The 17,935-nt window shown below is 33.6% G+C and overlaps 3 protein-coding genes and 1 pseudogene across 11 annotated transcripts; 1 reads left to right on the top strand and 3 right to left on the bottom strand.

Moving 5' to 3' along the window:
* Window positions 1-408: 408 nt before the first annotated feature.
* LOC126690133 (steroid 5-alpha-reductase DET2-like) lies at window positions 409-2,530 on the bottom strand (annotated as a pseudogene).
* On the top strand, window positions 2,529-3,203 carry LOC126690132 (E3 ubiquitin-protein ligase AIP2-like). The gene has a single exon (XM_050385266.1). The coding sequence runs from the start codon at window positions 2,529-2,531 to the stop codon at window positions 3,201-3,203; it is 675 nt and encodes a 224-aa protein (XP_050241223.1).
* Window positions 3,204-3,625: 422 nt separating this feature from the next.
* LOC126688591 (zinc finger CCCH domain-containing protein 1-like) lies at window positions 3,626-10,352 on the bottom strand. 9 transcript variants are annotated; one of them, XR_007644316.1, is made up of 6 exons: window positions 10,140-10,350; window positions 8,372-8,417; window positions 7,410-8,242; window positions 5,392-6,356; window positions 5,183-5,301; window positions 4,476-4,990 (listed from the first exon to the last, which is right to left on the bottom strand). XR_007644316.1 is itself a non-coding variant. In XM_050383347.1 (4 exons), the coding sequence occupies exons 2-4, from the start codon at window positions 8,406-8,408 to the stop codon at window positions 6,252-6,254; spliced, it is 975 nt and encodes a 324-aa protein (XP_050239304.1). In that variant the 5' UTR covers window positions 8,409-8,417; window positions 10,140-10,350; the 3' UTR covers window positions 5,165-6,251. The 9 variants fall into 9 exon arrangements, 1 of the variants encoding a protein (XP_050239304.1); XR_007644317.1 differs by having other exon boundaries at window positions 5,183-5,296; XR_007644314.1 differs by having other exon boundaries at window positions 5,396-6,356.
* A 4,606-nt stretch (window positions 10,353-14,958) lies between these two features.
* On the bottom strand, window positions 14,959-16,947 carry LOC126690131 (uncharacterized). Its single transcript, XM_050385265.1, has one exon. It carries the CDS (start codon window positions 16,945-16,947, stop codon window positions 14,959-14,961), a length of 1,989 nt encoding a protein of 662 aa, XP_050241222.1.
* Between the last annotated feature and the right edge of the window lie 988 nt (window positions 16,948-17,935).

The following is a 17,935-nucleotide window of genomic DNA, read 5'->3' as shown; positions in this document are numbered from 1 at the left end:
CGATCTCCAAGTTGGATGAGTGATTAGATGTATTAGGTTTAAGGTAAAATGCAAAACTGACCTTCTAACTTTTAGTTTTTTTCATTTCAGTACTCTAACTTTCAGTTTTGTCATTTCAATTCTCTAACTTTAAATTTTTGTCAATACATGATTCCATTAGAACTCAGTTAAGGGTTGCCGTTAATTTAGCTAAAACGACGTCGTTTTGACTCTTTTTTTTCTTTAAATAAATTTTGGAATTATTAAAAAAAAAAAAAAAAAAAATTTAAGGAGAGCCAAAACGGCGTCATTTTGACTTTTTTTTAAAAAAAAAAAAAAACATTTAAGGGGAATGGCGATTCATTCCCCTTCCTTCCCCTGAAATCAAAACAAAGAAACTGATTCGGAACTCCATCAGAACTCCATCACCTAAATCGGTTGAGCCACCAAAACTCTAACTGACCAAATATTCACTCCCATGCCACCTAAAAACACCCCCAACCCAACAAAAAAACCTCAACCAGAACCACCCATCACCTTCATAATCCTTATATTGAGATACCCATCTGGCTTGTAAGTAAGCATTCAAAACATTGAACACAAAAGCCATCATTGCCACTGACACTGGAAGTCGCCATTGTTGGTCTTACTTTTATTGTTGTTGTTGTGAAGGCAAAGTGGGTATATGCAAGGTATATGCAAGTCCTGTAGAAATAGTGGAAAAGAAAGGGGGACATGGTGGGACCCCAACCAGGACGATTGTGTTTGCCATATTCTTGGAGGAACCTAAGGGAGATGAAGGTTGGGGGCCCTATGAGGTACAGAGTTAGGAGGCTATAGTGAAAAGAGGTTTTGATTTGATGAGACCGTTGTTGTGTTTGTGACTTTGTGTGTGTGTGTTTTTTTTTTTTTTTTTTTTTTTTTTTACAGATTTTCCCCTTTTTTTTCCTTTTAAATTCTGAAATTTATTAAAAAAAAAAGGAGCTAAAACGACGTTATTTTAGCTTAATTAACGGCAGCCCCTAACTGAGTTCTAACGGAATCCTACATTAACAAAAATTGGAAGTTAGAAGACTGAAATGATAAAACTGAAAGTTAGAGGACTGAAATGAAAAAGACTGAAAGTTAGAGGGTCAGTTTTACATTTTTGCCTAGATTTAACGTCGAGGGCCGTTGGCTTAATTTCAAACTAATCAAAAGGAACTTGAAGGAAAATCCCCATTTTGAATTGAAGAAGAAGGAATAAGCCTTGGTTTTGTGGGAGCAAGCGTGCTCTTTTGGACTTAGACATGAATCTCTATTTTGACAGTGTCAATAGGGTAAGAGAATTTGAATATATCAACATCACAATAAAATAATAATAATAAAATAAAATAAAATAAAATACATAAAGTTTTACAATTGCTTTCTACGACGTTTCATATTTTGAAATCGTTGCATGATATTTTCATTATTAATCATACAAGTTATATTTCTTTCAATGTACACAACCAAGTAATTATTCATCAATTAATCTCCCATTTTATTGATTTATTTCAAATTATTAAGATTTAAATGGGTTTTTTTTCTGAGGTTTAAGATTAACAAATTTTTACTTTTGTTGTTGAGCTTATTAATTTTTTTTCCAAATTTTATATCAAATTGGTTTGTAATTAGGGTTTTTTTTTTTTTTTTTTTTTTTTTGTGTTTTAAAAAACCAAGATATTGTTAAAAGAATCATATTCAGACTTATTTCAACTGGGCTTAAAAAAAAATCTAGGGTTAGGTTGTTCAAATTTTTACTTTAGGGGGTCAAAACCAATTTTTTTTTGGTTTAGTATAGGGGGTTCATTTGAACCCCTAGGCTCTAAGTGGAGCCACCATTGGTTGTTAGTGTAGGTAAGAATTGAACTCCAAATCTCTTATTAAACTATAAAAGACTTTACCAGTTGAGTTAATTCTATTTTTTGAGATTTGAGGAATGACACTCCACCCAAAATCTAAAAAAAAAAAAAAATAACTCCTTACCTTCGCTAATATCAATAAAAAATATATTATAAAGTAAAAAAAAAAAGACCAACTTGTAGTATAATTGTCTAACTTTAATTCTCATCGGAGAAAAAAAACTTGTTAGTGTAATTAAGAGGGAAGTGTAATTAATTTTTTATTTTATTTATTATTATTATTATTTTTTTTTTTAAGAAAACCCGACCAATCCTTTAAACCCTAAATAAGTAAATATTACACGATCCAACCCGATTTTACAATCAATTATCTCGAACTCAAAGTCGGTCTATTAAAAATAAACATCACCGCCTATAGGAAAAATAATCTTTCCTCTTCTCATTCGGTCTATTAAAAATAAACATCACCGCCTATAGGAAAAATAATCTTTCCTCTTCTCATTCGGAAACTTTTATCCACCGCTTCTCTCAATTCTACACATATAAGTAATAGTTGGTGTTACTTTCCAATTTTCATATCACAAACTCAGTTTCTCTCTTTTGCAAAATTATAAGTCTCTCTCTCTCTATTTTTCCAGTTGCAGTGACAGTGTAGTGTAGTGAGCCATGGCCGTGGTGGTTCTAGATAAAGCTACTACATGGGACGTGGGATTAACCCACGAAAGGCTTTCACGCAATAACTCATCCACTGTTGTCTTTCATCTACACCCCGACTCCACCCATCATCATATCTGGAGAGATGCTGAATATGATGAAGTTCAACACCAAACCCAACTCCAAATAACTGGACTCACCACCGTTGAGATTCTTCAACAAGAGTTTCTCAACCGAGATGTTGATTTCTTGTATACAAAACTCTCTCAGCTTTTGCCTCCTTCCTTAGATCAACTCGAACCCCAACAACGAGAGGAGTTGGTGCTTCAGATCATTGCGAGGGCTTACGGGGTTTTGCTCGATTATTCCAAATATTTCCCTACTGCTGTAAATTTGTTGATGCGTGTGTATTTGAATATTGTCACAACGTACAGTGTGAGTTTGGAATTTGAAGGAGAAGACCATACTTTTACACCTGCTGCTCCATCAGCCATCGCGGCTTTGAAGGAAGGAAGGCTTAACTCGAGCTCTACTGATACTTCTTGTACCATCTGCTTGGAGGATTTTCCACTTGGTTCGAGCGTCACATGCATGCCTTGTTCTCACATCTTTCATCGGCAATGCATTGTTGAGTGGCTGAATAATAGCCATTACTGTCCTGTTTGCCGATTCAAGTTGCCAACTTAATTAGATTGTAGTTTATAGTAGCAAGTTTTTTTTTCTTTGATATTCTTTCATGTAATGGATGAGTACTATAGTTTTCAAATTTTGCTTTTTGATTGAATATGTATGAAAACGAAATTAAAGTGCAGCTTGCATTCTTATTCTCTTTTATAAAAATTTGAATCTTGCAAGCTTTTTAGGCTGTAGCTACTATGGATTTTATGCGTCAATTCATGATTAGTATATAAGTTGACACAAGATGCTTAAGTATCTAACCTAGATACTTGAGCATGTTGTGTGGAATATTAATCACGTTAAATTTCATTTAAGTTGTGAAAAACCACATCCCCTTGAACATGTGTTGAATCTTTGATCACCTTAGAAATTAATTTAGCAAAACCACTATGTTCCCAATCAACATAAAACCCACTAATTGCGGCAACATAAATGGAAAATATTGAAGCTGGGCTTAGGCTTTGATATTCCAAAACGTAGTCCAACAAAAATCACAAATTTAGAACATAAGGGGACAAAACTATTTGGAAATATAGTATGCAACCTAAAGAACAAATCCTGCTTACATTAGAGCCATGCATCCATAAACTGAATGCCAAAGCAAGTAGATTGCATGATGTCCAAATCTTAAAAGGTTGCTCATGAGCAGTGCCTTTAGAATTTTGTACCCTCAAATCTAAATCGCCAATCAGGTCCAATTCCAAAACCTTTTGGATACACAAAGACATTCTTTGAGAGCTGACTGTGGGTAGAAATAGCCAAATAGTGCTCTCAACTGCGTACTCCATGGCATCCTCAACCACTTGATGTATCTTCTTTCTATGGCCTTTAACTCTACTTCACTGGCTAGAATGATCTAGATCATGTAAGTCTTCAACGCTGAGATGGGATCTATTCTCTCTAGCAGCATAGTGTGCCTTCTCAGCTCCCAAAAGAGAACTTCAAATTGAGGTGAACATTTATCACCAAAAAGGTTCAAAAAAATATACTAAAAACGTCATACAAGAAAGAGAAGAAATTAAAAGTCATCCTTAGGTACACATCCAATTCTATGGATCTAGAACAGATACTCGAACTTTAAAGCATTTACAATGCAAGATTAATTCAATATATCGGTAAGGATCTGCAAATCATGATGTCAAGATTCTACGCATGTATAGTGAAGCATATTATGAGTAAAAGACCCATTCTTGGGAACAGGCTCATTGAATTCTATGTTTATACTTATGAATGTATTTTCTATAAATTTAACTCTGGTAAATGAAAAATGAAAGAACAAAATGTCTACAATGGTAGATATTCAAATAAAGAACAGAAGGCAAAAGCAGAGGCCTACATTCCCATCATCTCATAAAAAAGGTTTTCTAAAAAATAGGCCTAATACAATCAGCTCATGTCTCAACAATTCAACAACTCGATCCTCTTAGTTTCAACCAGAAAAATTTTGCACTTGACAAAGCTAAGCTACCTTTCCAGTTGACATGCTTCTTCAAATCAAACAGCTGCCAAGCTGATCCAGATAGAGAACTAGCTGCTTATCAACCATTTAAGATGCTATTCAATATAATCCTTAAGCCATAATCCAACAAAAGTGAATTTTTTACTGCCAATTACACAGCATCCCATTGGTTGACCTCACCTTCCACCTTTACTTGCATGGGAAGGGGGTGCTATTTGACCTAGAGCTCATTAGCAATCATCCAACTCAATTAATTCAACATCAGAATATAGAAAAATTTCAATACAAATGGCATATACAACTGAGGATGGGGCAGCATCATTTGAATTTGGTTCAACTACATGAAACACTCAGAAAAACAGAAGTCAAACAATGTGAAAAGACGTCAAAACTAGAACCAGCTATTTAATTGTACAACTCATAGAGAGAAAGCCTTTCGACAATAATATAAATGGAAGTAAATATGGCACTTACCCAAAAAAGAAAGAAATTAATAATGGCAAGAGGCAAATAAAAGTCAAATGCTCACCAGGGTCACAAAGCTCATCAGGATCAGCCAATGAGTGTCCTCTAAACCTATGTCTCAAATTCTGCCAATGTCCGCTGTTCTCCTTTATCCCTTCCAATTGCCTCTGCCACCTCCCTACCCTTCAAAATATTTCATACCATCAACAGGAACTCTTGACATCCTAAATGCAGGCCTGTTGCCACCAGAACCTTTCACCAATGAACTCTTACCCACCAAGCAAAATTTGCTCTTTTGACATCAAACGACCATGGTCTCGGCAACACCCAGTGTCCAAAGTGCGAGCTCACATATCACAGCAGAGGCAGGAACCCATTGCTCATGTATGTTATGTACTGATCACACAATCTTCCATCTTCAAAAACTAGATAAACCAGGTTAACACAGCCTCTTCACCTCTTCATCATTGTAGAGGAGAAGGAAACCAAACATATTTCCCGTGACACATTTGGGTGCACACATCATAAACAGCCCTGCCAAGTACCATGTCTACATAGAGCTCCAAGCTTTCCTCTTTTGTGATCATTTGAACACCCAATTAGCAAAAGCAGAAAACTGGAACTTTGTTTGTCTCACCAGAAAATATTTAAAAGGTAATTTCCCAATAATCCCCCAATAAAAGAGAATGACTAATATGTTAAGTCTATTTACTTATTAAAGCTAATATGAAATATCGTAAAAGTTTCTTACATATCAGGTTAAGACGTATAAATCAGGATCATAGAAAACAAGAAAAAAAAAGAAACTTCAATGTCATGACCTGTCCTTTTGGATCCAATGTATGAAGCAGTCTCCACCTAATTAAAAAAATTGTTCCAAATAGGAAACTGAGCAAATCTGTTTGCTTTCTCATATACCCAATACTAATTAAATTCTGCAGAAACCTACAATAGTACTCCTACTTAAATTGCTTTCCTTCAGTAAGATCTCTAGTTAAAGAGAATTTTGCCAAACATTCTAGGAAAAAGAGACAGATAAGAAAACTTCCTCTTTAAATGCTAACTAAAAATATATATATATATCATTCCAATAAGTTACAAACCAAAGAGCACGACGAACAACCAAGCGACTATTATTTACCCTCTACGGCAATCCTTTTGCATATCTTATGAGCTGTATTGAAAATGCCAAGAGTAGGTTTGTTGCAAACAAACCATTTCTTGTTCTTTGCGTGATGCTAAAAAAGAGAAGAACCTTCAGTTAGAATACACTTTCAAATAAAGGAGAGATAGGCAACAATGAAATCAGACTGACATGTTTTGTAGGAAACCTTTGGCCATGCTTAAGCACAGAACAAAAGCAAATAAAAATGACAACATGATATATATATATATATATATATATTTTTTTTTTTAACGGAGTTGTTTTGACAATGCAATTTGCTAAAAGCTTGTGTCATCAGCTACATAATCAATCTTGCTAGAAACTTCATAATAAGAGATTTTATGGCAACAATCAAAAGGAAATCCTAGATCTGATGACTACATTGATTTGTTGGACCCAACATACACCTTGACTGAATGCCTAAAATTGCAGACTCAACAGTTGGCTTAAATTTAACAAGCAATTGGCTCAAAATTGAAACCACAAAGAGAAAAAAAAAGCATAACTCAGTTCTCTAATAAATAGGACTTCAAACTACTTATACAGAAAACACATTGTTTTGAAAGACTTCACTGAGAAATAAGTTTATAAACCCTAATCATCAAGTTATTTACACCCATATAACAACCTTATGTATTTGATCCATGCACAAACCCTAAGCCCGTTATAAGAACCCACTACCATACCTAGGCAAAATATGTCTTGACAGAAATGCAACCATCAAAACTCTGAGAATAATTATGACACCTGATTTTTATCTCAAACTTAAACCAGCTCTAAGTTTTCTATGTTAGTGTATTAGAAACCCATCTGTCAGCATCTTGCTGAAAAATTCACTCATAGCATTTGATTGTATCATTAATTTGCATGGCGGAGCACCTCATCTAAAAATTTAACTAGTTTACATATGTACATAAGTGTGTAAGTATGTGCTACTAGTATCGGGTAGGGGACAGCACTGGTAATAAATCTTTCTAACAAGCCTACACTTTGTCATGTTTTATACACTACAAGTCTACAATTTAATCCATTGCCAGGTTCACTCTTAAAATTTAAACAGGCATCATAAATCCACAAACAATAGACTGATTATGCTCCATAATTTAAGTTGGTATAGAAGGGATACCTTTAATGCGCAATGCTCACAGAAATAGTGCTTGCACTTGGTTACAACAGCATCAACAAAAGGCTGCCTGCAAATGAAACATGCAAAGGGCAACGAATCATCATCATCATCTTCCTCACCAGGGTCTACACCACCATCATCCTCATCATCTAATCCCAAAGCTAGATTTCTCTTCCTTACTTTCTCTGCTTCATCCCACTCCTTCTCCATTTGCCATCCAGACTTGTAATCCCCTTGATCATGCATAAACTTACAAGAATCTCCATACCCACAGTAACCAGTCTCTTTGTAATCCTTACATATGTCCGGTTGATAATCAAATCTCGCTGAAACTCTTATGTGAGCAGAAGCCCTCAAAGGCCCATGTGCTCCGCTAGCTTTCTCACTAGCAACTGTTTGCTCTCTTCGGAAACCAGCCTTGTAATCAGTATATCCATTAATTCCTCTATACAACTTTTCATCCCCAGAGCTTTTTCCTTTCCCCTTCAAAGCCTCCTCTGCTTGCTTAAGAGATCTCTCGCACAATGCACAAGCATCTCTTGAGAAATCGGTCTCAGTTTCTAGAGTTGCTGTCGCTCTGCTATCATGTTCAACTTGAATTTCCCTTGAAGACTCAAACTGAAAAATTGGCTTCTCAGATTCTTCCTTTGCTTCAGTAGACGTTTTGTTCTTAGAGGATCCAGTCGAAAAATACAGCTTATTGTCAGGCTTTATGGTTTTCTTTTGACTGTGTAAGAATGAGCCTTCTGTTTTTGAATCATCCTCTTCATCTTTATCAACTGTTCTTTTTCTGATGTTTTTATTCCTTGACGGCTTTCTGAAAAAGTTGCAGACTGAAAAGACCAAGATTATAAATATTTTGGGATGAAAATAGCAAATAACCACAAAAACAAAAGATAAGAATAGTATCCAAATCGTGAATATACAAAGAAAGAGAATGGATTACAGCAGAAGAATTATACCTTGTTCAGGCTGTTGATTTTCACCCGAATCTGCCATTAAGGACTCCTGAAAATAATTGACACATAGTCAGTCCCATACTAATGCTTCAGAAAATATAACAGAATATTAAGCCAAACTAATAAAAACTACAGCAAATTTGGAATCTACACAAACGACCATAATCAACCAAAGAAAATATACATCGAATGCCGGTCCAGAATTATCAAAAATATACATATTGATACATATAGATACTACAATGATACATACACACACACAGATACTTCAGCGACACTAAAGAGTGTACTAACAAACAATTCAACTATATTTGGTGGGATTGTAAGTCTGTTTCGTAGAGACAAGTTCGTCTCAATATCGGCGAGGCATGAGACCCTAAATAGACGAAAGTAAAGTAGTTTCTACCTCTTTGAAGAATTTCATCAAACAGAAAAGGCACTGCCCACTTCTAACCACACCAATAACTCGAAGACAAATACATAAAAAGTAACATGCCCATGTAACTCCCTCAGATAGTACAATAAGTCAAAAAATTCAGAAACCCCAAAAAAAGTTCCCAAATTTATTTCAAAAGCCCAAAACTAAATGCACCCTTTTGGCTTACAAAAGCAGACGCTACACTTGGTTCATTTCAAATGCATCAAATCATTCATAAACCCCCAAAAAATACAATTTACAAAACTACTTCAGTCAATTCATAAACCCCAATAAACACATCCAAGATATTCATGAAAAAAAAAAATGCTAAAATCACCATGACCCAGTAAGAGATTGAGATTAGGGTTATCAAATTTTCAATTCAAGGTCCCAAATTTGATCTCACAAGCTCCAATTCAAGGTGAATACAAAAACCCTTATCCCGAGATTATTGAATCAAAAACCATTCGAAATAAAAACTAAATATAAACAAAAGTGAGTGAAATTGAAATTAGGGTTTTGGATTTGATCTAACCTGTGAGTAAATTGGCAGAAAAAGAGCAAGCAAGAGAGAAGAAGTAGGAGCAAGTTTCTTTAGAAAGGAGCAAACCTAAGAATTTGTGAGAATGCGAGAAAGAAGGTTTTTTTCTTTTTTTTTTAAATTTATTTAAAAAGAATAAATTTCCTAACAAGCGATATATAAATATTATATATTTAATAAATAAATAAATTCATGAATTAGTAATTTACTTTAAATAAAATAATATTATCAAATTTTTTATAAAAATTAGAAGAATCATTTATACTAAATATTTTTTTAATAATTTTTTTTATTACATTTTTTTTTTGCCACATAACTTTATCTAATTTTCCCTTTTATTTTTACAATAGATTATTTGGGCCTATCGTTGAGAATTTATAAGTAATCTCTCAATTTATTTTAGGATTACATCATTTTTTTTTCCCTTTCCTTTCTTGTTTAATTTGAATTGTATGCTTTGAATTTTTACTTCTATGATTGTGTTTTCTTGATTCGCGATTGAATCTCCTGGTTTCATATCATCAGGGCCGACCCTTCCCTTAGGCGAGTTAGGCAATTGCCTAAGGCCCCAAAATTTTAGAAAAGAACCGGGTAGTAGAGGGAAAAAAAAAAAATTAGTTTCAAATGAATTACAAAAATAATCTGGCACATCCTTTTAACCAAAAAAACAAAAAATTTGGTAAATCCTATTAAACATTGGTTCTAAACAAAATCATTGACCAAAAATCAACCAGATAAACTACAAATCCGGTCTAAGAGATTAACCACAAAACAATCACAAATAAATCCACTCAAAACCCTAAAAATTTTACCTTTCTCTCTAGTCTCTCTGCTCTCCGCCTCTCTCTAGTCTCCAGTCTCCATTGTTCGCTCAACAGACAACAGCTCAAGGCTCAAGCAAGGCAGCAAGCTTGAAGCTCCCCGCCTCCTCAGCCTCTCTCTGATTCTCTGCTCTCCGCCTCTCTCAAGTCTCAACTGCTCACCTCACCGTATCAAGTTCTGAGGTTCAGGAATCAGGTATAAAATTATAAATATTTGGGCTATTTTATTTGTTAAGAACTTAAGATAACTTTGTTTATTTGGGCCCTCCCTGGCTGCTTTTGTAACTTTGTTTATCACTTATTAGTTTATCATTATGGCTGCCTGGACCCTCCCTGGACTGGGCGTTAAGTTTGGGCCTTCAAGTTTTTTTTTTTTTTTTTTTTTTTTTTTTTTGGTGGGTCTTATTAATAAGTCTTGTGTCAGTGTTATGACTCTGCTTAAATTTTTGTTATGTTTGTGCTTAATTTCTTTTCTTTTTTTAATTTATGCAGGTTGAGATTACTAAAAACTTATTATTGTTCAGGGAAACTACAACAATACTTTTTATATAAATCAGGTTCTATTTCTCATTTGCTCTACACTTGAAAGTTATTTTTTATTTTAGTCTTTATAAATATATTGTTTGATTAGAAATTTCTAATAGAAAATATGCATTTGGATATGAAAAACTTAAAAAAAGAAAAAAAGAAGAAAAAGTAATTGAGTCTCAAAAAGGATCAATGGATAAATTTGTTATTAGTAATAAACAAAATATAACACAAAATTTAGATGAAAATATCACAAATGAGCAAGAAATTCACCAAAATAATTTAGAAGAAAATGATGTTCAATTTTGCAATACAACAAATCTTGATAATGAACTTCAAAATAATTTAGAAGAAAATGAAAATAATGATGAAAAATATAATATAAAAATATTAAATAAACATTAATTTAATTAATATATAAGTATAAAAAATGCCTCATTTTTAGTTCTCGTCTTAGGCCCCAAAATGTCTAGGGCCGCCTCTGGATTGAATCTCCTGGTTTCATATCGTATTAACACTGTAACAAATATTTATATTATCTTATAACAATTGATTATGCTTTCCTAACAGGCTAACACAAACTATTTATACTAGTTTTTTGGGTAAATTTTAATATATATATATATATATATATATTATGAACATGAGGAGTGTTTTTTTGGGTGGCCGGGTAGTTTTTTTTTTTAAATAACATGGGATAGTATTTCAACGTAGAAGTAGAAGCAGTGTTTCAACGTGGGTAGGAATTTATTTAAGAGAGAACTTACTATTTTAACCCCATTTTGATTGGTTTAGATTAATTAAATTAAGGGTGTTTTTTACAATAAAAAAAAGTAATAATTAACTCTTCGAATCCTCTTAATATATACAGATAAACTTGTAACTCTGACAAGTATTTTTTTTTTTTTTCTTTTAGTTTGGAGTAGTTTCAAATTAAACTTTAAAATTTTAAAAAGTTTAAATCAAAATCATGAATTATGAAGTTTGAAATTCGTTTTAAATCACATTTTTAATGAGTTTCCATTAACTAAAACTAAAAAAGATGAATTTAAATATATGTTTTTTATTGAAAAATTTTAATATATATATATTAAAAATCTATCCAAAAACAAAAAACAAAAAACAAAACAAAACAAAAGGTGAAAAAAAATATATATAAGAAGAAGAAGTCAATCCTTCCACATGAAAAAATAAAACATATAGTATAGTGAAGTTATATAACAACCAATATTACTTACTTCTTTCTCAAAAAAAAAAAAAAAAAAATATATATATATATATATATATATATATAACACAACCAATCATTTAATCATTTTTACCAAAATATTCTTAATTGAATTTCAAACTATATAAGTTTATATCCAAATTATATCATATATATATGTTATATAATTAAATCGTGTCTTACATATTGTGATTGTACCAAGTGGGTACCATTTTTTTCTCCCAAAAAAAGAAAAAAAAAAGGTGGACCCCATTTATTTTTAAATTAATACCTTTTCAAATTTTGTTTCCCTTTATGTCATGTAACATACTTTAAGAACATTAAAATAACTAGCACAGTTGATTTAAGCAAAAGTTTCAAAAAGGATTTAAGAGTTTCTATAATTTGTAAAATTTGCTTATTATTTATTTTGTTATTTTAATACTCTACACAATTTTTGGTTTAATCTAAGATTAGATAATGAAAAACATTACATGATAGCATTGTCGTTAAAAAAGAGGCATGAATATTGTTACAGTGCTGGTGTGGTTCAACTTCATATTTGTAACCTTAATCCTAGATAATGCTCTAATTGAAGAAAAAAAAAAGAAAAAAAAAAAAAAAAAACTAATTGCAAAAATTGTTGGATGATGTTCATTTGGTGTTAAATTATGTCTTTTTTTTTTTCTTTTTTTATCACTGAATAGCAACTCTCTCTGAAGAAGTTTATTGGAAATACAACAAAGACTCATGCCAATATCAACATGAATGCAGCGGAGGGAGTGATCCCAAAAACATGATCATTTACTATTCAGCCAGAGCTTTGTGTTCTAACAATGTTCCTTCATCAAGTAATTTATTCATCCTTTTACTTGAAGATTCTATAATTTGACAATCTTTTATGCTTTGTGGAATTGAATGTTGGGTGGCATGTTATATGTTCATCATGTCCAAAAGAATAGATTGTTGAGATCCTGAATGGCAAGATGAGAAAGGTTAAGAAATTAGAATTTGAAATTTGTGAGAAAGTCATCGGGAATTTCTGGTCATGTGCAAAAAATACCCTTGATTTCACCTGTAAGGAGGATGACAAGGAAAGGAGAAGACACAGAGACGCAAAGTAGTGTGTCTTTAGGTGGTGAGAAAAACCTTGTGAATGTTAACATTAATATTCTAGACAATTTTATCAATTCAAATTAATATATTAGATAGCTTTATCTTCCATTCAAGGGTAGTTATTTTAGCTGTGTAAAGTGTACTTTCTAAAAACTATCCTTCCTCTATTGTTGTTAGCATAAATTGGTCACTTTGTAGCAACTTTCATAGATTAATATCATAGTGGAATGTGCTACCTAATGAAATTTGTTTCGGGGTCGATGTGATATTGATTCCACCTTTTCCTTATCCCAAATCCACTATTTTGGAACAAGATGGTTAATTTTACCATTTCTAGTACTGCCACATACAGTTTCTGTAATTCATACATTTATTTAAAGTTCCAGTGATATATTTTTCCTTTTCTTATGTTTTATTGGCAAATAAATAAAGATTAATCATATCTTCAAGTAATTGCCAAAAAAATTGCTTAACTCATCTTTAGGCCAATACGAGATAAGCAATTGTGTAGAAAAGTGCAGTGTTCTAGTAGCAGTGATGTGGTGATCCCGTGTCTTGTGCAGCACAGTACCTCCCAAGGCATGCTCTCCAAAATTAAAGCAAAGACAACAACACTTCCATGGTGGTAACTCTAGAAAGGCAATAAGAACTTGCAATATTCAGACATCACTATGATAGTGGTAACGCATAAAATATAGTTTCTAGAACATGAAGAAATTGCAATATTCAAACACAAAGTAAGATGCATTTGCAACTCTGGAATGGCAACTAACAAATCTTGACAGATTCCTCTGATAATTTCGTACAATTATTATTTTATACCTTTAACAATAAATCCTATTCTGGAATATCTTAGGCCACAAAGATTTAAAGAAGGATATTTGATGCCTTTTGTCAATTTGTGAGACATTTAACAATATTGGACAGATTGAATTTTGATGAACAAAAACATTTCATTAATCAAGACAAAGTTTAATCATTACATCAGCAGCAAATATAGAAACAAGCCTTGCATTCAAACTAAACCCAGCAGAAAATGACAATGCAGCCCATCCAAAAAATAAGTTTAAAAAATGGAAAGCACAAGATCAGATCCGAAGAAAATTTTGGAACTGTTCAAGTGCGATGCACAAAATGAATAGTTACTGACAGATTGATGCCTTTTGTGAGGTATTTTCCTGCTTTTCAATGGTTACCATTACTTAACACAAGATCAGATCCGAAGAAAATTTTGGAACTGTTCAAGTGCGATGCACAAAATGAATAGTTACTGACAGATTGATGCCTTTTGTGAGGTATTTTCCTGCTTTTCAATGGTTACCATAACTTAGCACAAGATCAGATCCGAAGAAAATTTTGGAACTGTTCAAGTGCAATGCACAAAATGATTAGTTACTGACAGATTGATGCCTATTGTGAGGTATTTTCATTCTTTTCAATGGTTACCATTACTTCTCTTCACAAGTTACTCAAGTCAGTTCCAAAGGATAGTCCATTTCGATCAGAAACAAAGCATTCAATACAATTGTTGTGTGCTAGATAGCAACGCAAAATGAAGGTATACATTTCTTTTTATTATAGAAAATCATAGTATTCCTGATATTCAAAAATGAGAAAACAAATCACAATATGACAGTAATAGTAGTAAGAAAGCAATGAAATATGGGTGACATTACTTGCTAAAGAGAAGAATATTGAAAGTATGAATTTCTGGTGCTATGGTTTTTTTTTTTTTTTTTCCATGTATTGTGATGCAATGCCAAGGAACCAAAAGAGAGTAAATAGGTCATAGCTACTTTGTGGCAAACGATGGAGTCCAATTCCTATATTATCAATATCACGTGCTGGATCATTAAATTGTTATTGCAGTAATACATCCCAAAGCTTAAATTCACTTTTGCGCAGTAAATTGAATATGCAGTAGCAATTCTTGTACACGTATTAATTGAATAAGCTCCCTTACAATTTGTCATTGCCAATAACAGGTACTTCCTTGTATTTAGAACTGTCTCTAAACCTTTTGGGAAGAATGCAGCGGCCTTTAAATAGCACACCAAATAGCAGACCACCACAACAAATCACAACCATTGTAATCCCCAAATTCATTTTCCAAATGGATATTTTAGCTTGGGTAGTGGTCATCGAATTTGAAGACAGTTGAAGAGGTTGAAAGTAAAGAGGATCTGACTTTGATCGCCTGCTTTCAATAGTTCCCTTAGCAATTTCAGCCTGCTCTGCATGCAGTGGAGGGAATTGAACAGTAATCCTTGTTTCACAGTCCACTGAACCATTTTTTATCGAATTTCGATCATGTGATTCAAAATCAAGATGTCGACATCCTATCATGCACAGGAGACCAATATCCCTATCATATATTCCTTCAGCAGAAATAATGACTAATTTGGATAAACCATCAGCCTCAAACAAGAAGGTTATCTTGTAACTCATATTCAGCATTCTGCTATGGTTACTTTTCAGCTCATTCCGATGTACATAAATCACATCTCCCACAAATTGTGGCCTTAAGAAACCCGACGCTACCTTTCCTTCAGTGTTCCTCACCAACAAACCAAATCCCATGTCCAGGGAAAACCCATCAGGATAAGACTTTCCCTTGCCCCTAACAATTTCCTTCCCTTGTGCACAAGAATTTCTTACAGCCTCAATCTTAGTATACTCATATCTAAGACCTTGGGGGTCAATCACTCCTACCCAATTCTGAAACCCAAATCTTCCAAAGTAACCTGAATCCTTCACATCTTTCTTGCTCCAAATTTCCCCCACCATACTACCCCAATTCCTTAATGACATTACCGCCGGAAATCTTAAACTAAACCCAATTTCACAATCTCTAACAGAAGCATTAGCCAAAATTCTGCATGCAACACCACAAAACTTATTCTCATTCTCATCCCAAGCACCCTCAGCAATTAATGTTGCATTAGGACCGGGAAAATCAGATTCCATATCATTAGGATTGGGAAAACCCAACAACAACTGCACCTTTCTGCTGCGCTGGTCACACCTAACCCCACGATAAGCAATATAGTAAGGCAAATACTCAATACTCCCACGTAAAGGATTGCAATTCACACTACCACAATCACTCCAATATTCCAATTCATGAAGACTAGTCTGGCCATCAAAAAAGAAACAAACACCGCGGTCCAATTTGCTTGGAGACAAATTAATATCTCCATCACCTTTCTGCGCACTCAAACAATCACTCTTATCAACCTTTGCATACTCATAATCTGGATTTTGTGACAAACCCAATATCAGAATCGGTTCAAAGTAATTATAATCATTTTTCATATGCAAACATTCTAATGTTCCACCAATCAAACTACCATAAATGCTATTATTTTTTGAATAATTAAGCTTAAGAACAACATCTGGATATTTTGAACTAAACGAACCAACATAACTCTTCCCTGATCCGACCATACAAAGCTTCCCAGAAGATTCTGACCAATACCCATTAACCGAAAACACCGAATCGTCTTCCCGATACCTAATACTAATCAAACGCCGCCGACCAAAGACAGATTGCTTCCACGGGTCTCGAATGTTCAGGGTGGCTTTGACCTTGTGAACGCCATGGGAGGTGGTGTTTTTGATATATGAGGGGTTGAAGGAGAGAGATATCCCGGACTCAGATGTTCGGTTGAAGATTCCAACGCCGCCGGAGAAAAATGCGAATCGGAAGCTGAGGAAATCGTTGGAGTGGGAAACAGGGACATTGTCGGAGGATAAAGGGGGCTCGGGAACGACGTCATTGCAGTGCTGGGAGTAGGAGATTTCGGGTTTCCGAAACGGGTTTTGGAAAAAAGCTGTGGCGGTAGGGAAGTTGAGGAATAAGAATAAGAAGCAGAGGAAGGGACTGAGTCTGAATTTCAATTTCTTAGGATTTGGAGAAGAAGAAGAAGAACATGAATTCGAGCCCATTGGCGCGGTGAAAGTGAAAGAGTTTACAAGCAAAGCTTAAATAAGAGAAGGAAAACTGAAAAGAATGAATTGTTTTTCACATTGATGTGAATTGAAGATTACAAGAATGAAAGATAAAATAAAAAAGAGACTTTTATTTACAGTTTTAATAACAGAGTGCGGAGTAAAATTGGCGGGAGAAATAACTACTTTAACAACCTATTAAATAAGGTGATTACAAGTGTTTAATTTGTTTCTCTAATTGTGAGTTTGAGCTGACATCGTTTGGACTTCTGCAATAAGTGGTGGAGGCTTATTCTTACAATAGAGTTTGGTAGGTTCTAAATATTTAAGATAAATGTTTAGATTCTAAATTTATGTATGTTGGTGTGATGATCACTCTATAAGTATAAATGCTTGTGGGGTGTTGGGGGTAAGGGCCGGGATTCAAGTCTCTAGGAGGAAGCGTCACACACATATACACTTAGATTAGGTTAGAATAGAAATTCTATCTTGTATTAAAATATATATATATATATATATGTATGTTGGCAAACCGAAAACAAAAACATGTCTAGATTATGTGTTAGACATTGCTCAAGTATGTACAAGTCAAGATTTAAGAACAGTCAAGCTGCAAAAAGAAAAGTTCAAAATCTGTGAACATCTACTGAAAGTTAGATCTACAATCAAGAACTGGTGAAGGAAACTTATTGCATAAGAATCAACTACTGACGGTGATCTAAAATTTTGAGTGGGATCTCAAAGTCACAAATGTGGGTGTTTGTGTTCAACAGAGTCAATTAGAAGAGTCCGTGGATTCGGAGCTGCATGTGATTGTGTAAGTACAACAAGAGGTAGCTTTAGCTTTTAGGGAGAAAATCTATTATAAAACTTTCATTATATCAATAGTGAATTTGTTTACCTTGAAAATAGTTAGGTTAAATCCTTCCCAGATTTTTTACCTTGAAACTGTTGGTTTCATCAGTTTTTCTAAATCATCATATCA

This window comes from Quercus robur, chromosome 6, assembly GCF_932294415.1.
Source record: "Quercus robur chromosome 6, dhQueRobu3.1, whole genome shotgun sequence".
NCBI lineage: Eukaryota > Viridiplantae > Streptophyta > Magnoliopsida > Fagales > Fagaceae > Quercus > Quercus robur.
Note: the sequence above shows the minus strand (reverse complement) of the source record. Positions and strands in the feature narration are given on the sequence as shown.